Below are 573 nucleotides of genomic sequence, written 5' to 3'. Positions count from 1 at the left end.
TCTCTTTAATTTTGATCTTCAGCTTCATTAGCCAGTGTCAGTTTTATCAGCTACTATGCTAAGCTAATTGCTACCAAATACCATCTACAGTGCCACTATCTCTTCCTCTAGTAGAATACAAGGGTTATGGTAAATCAGGGTTTGAGTCAAAGCCTATGATTTCTAGCCAGTTGCATATGGTACTGTTAAATTAAGTTTATCATACACCTGACTGGTTTCCATTGTCACCACAGAGAAGTGATTCAGCCTGACGTCATGGAGGAAATGGTAGTGTCCTGCGTTATTAAGCACTTGAACTTGGTTGATGCACTGCAGTCCCTGATCAATTTCCAATATCAGGAAGAACATGCTGAGGAATATGATTTATTGTGTAAAATTATGGGAGAGACCTTTAAGAAACTCAATGCCATGGAGAGACAGCTGCAGGTAAGTGAAAAGGAGGAATGTATCAACTATTGGAAACAGTTTTTTTTTTTGTTTTTTTGTTTTTTTTGGCAAGTTAAATAAATTTTCAATAGCTGTTACCCCAGATTCCAAACTTTGAGATTGTCCTCGTTTTTTTTTTGTTTGTTT

At 36.6% G+C, this 573-nt stretch overlaps 1 protein-coding gene across 1 annotated transcript in view; it reads left to right on the top strand.

Moving 5' to 3' along the window:
* Hectd4 (HECT domain E3 ubiquitin protein ligase 4) overlaps nucleotides 1–573 on the top strand; it is a 198,724-nt gene that overhangs the window by 110,650 nt on the left and 87,501 nt on the right. Inside the window, exon 26 of the mRNA XM_013349655.2 lies at nucleotides 234–426. Coding sequence (XP_013205109.1) covers nucleotides 234–426 — 193 coding nt within the window. The remainder of the gene's footprint in view (nucleotides 1–233; nucleotides 427–573) is intronic.

Source organism: Microtus ochrogaster, chromosome 2, assembly GCF_000317375.1.
Source record: "Microtus ochrogaster isolate Prairie Vole_2 chromosome 2, MicOch1.0, whole genome shotgun sequence".
NCBI classification, from domain to species: domain Eukaryota; kingdom Metazoa; phylum Chordata; class Mammalia; order Rodentia; family Cricetidae; genus Microtus; species Microtus ochrogaster.
This window is presented reverse-complemented; position numbering and strand designations above follow the sequence as displayed.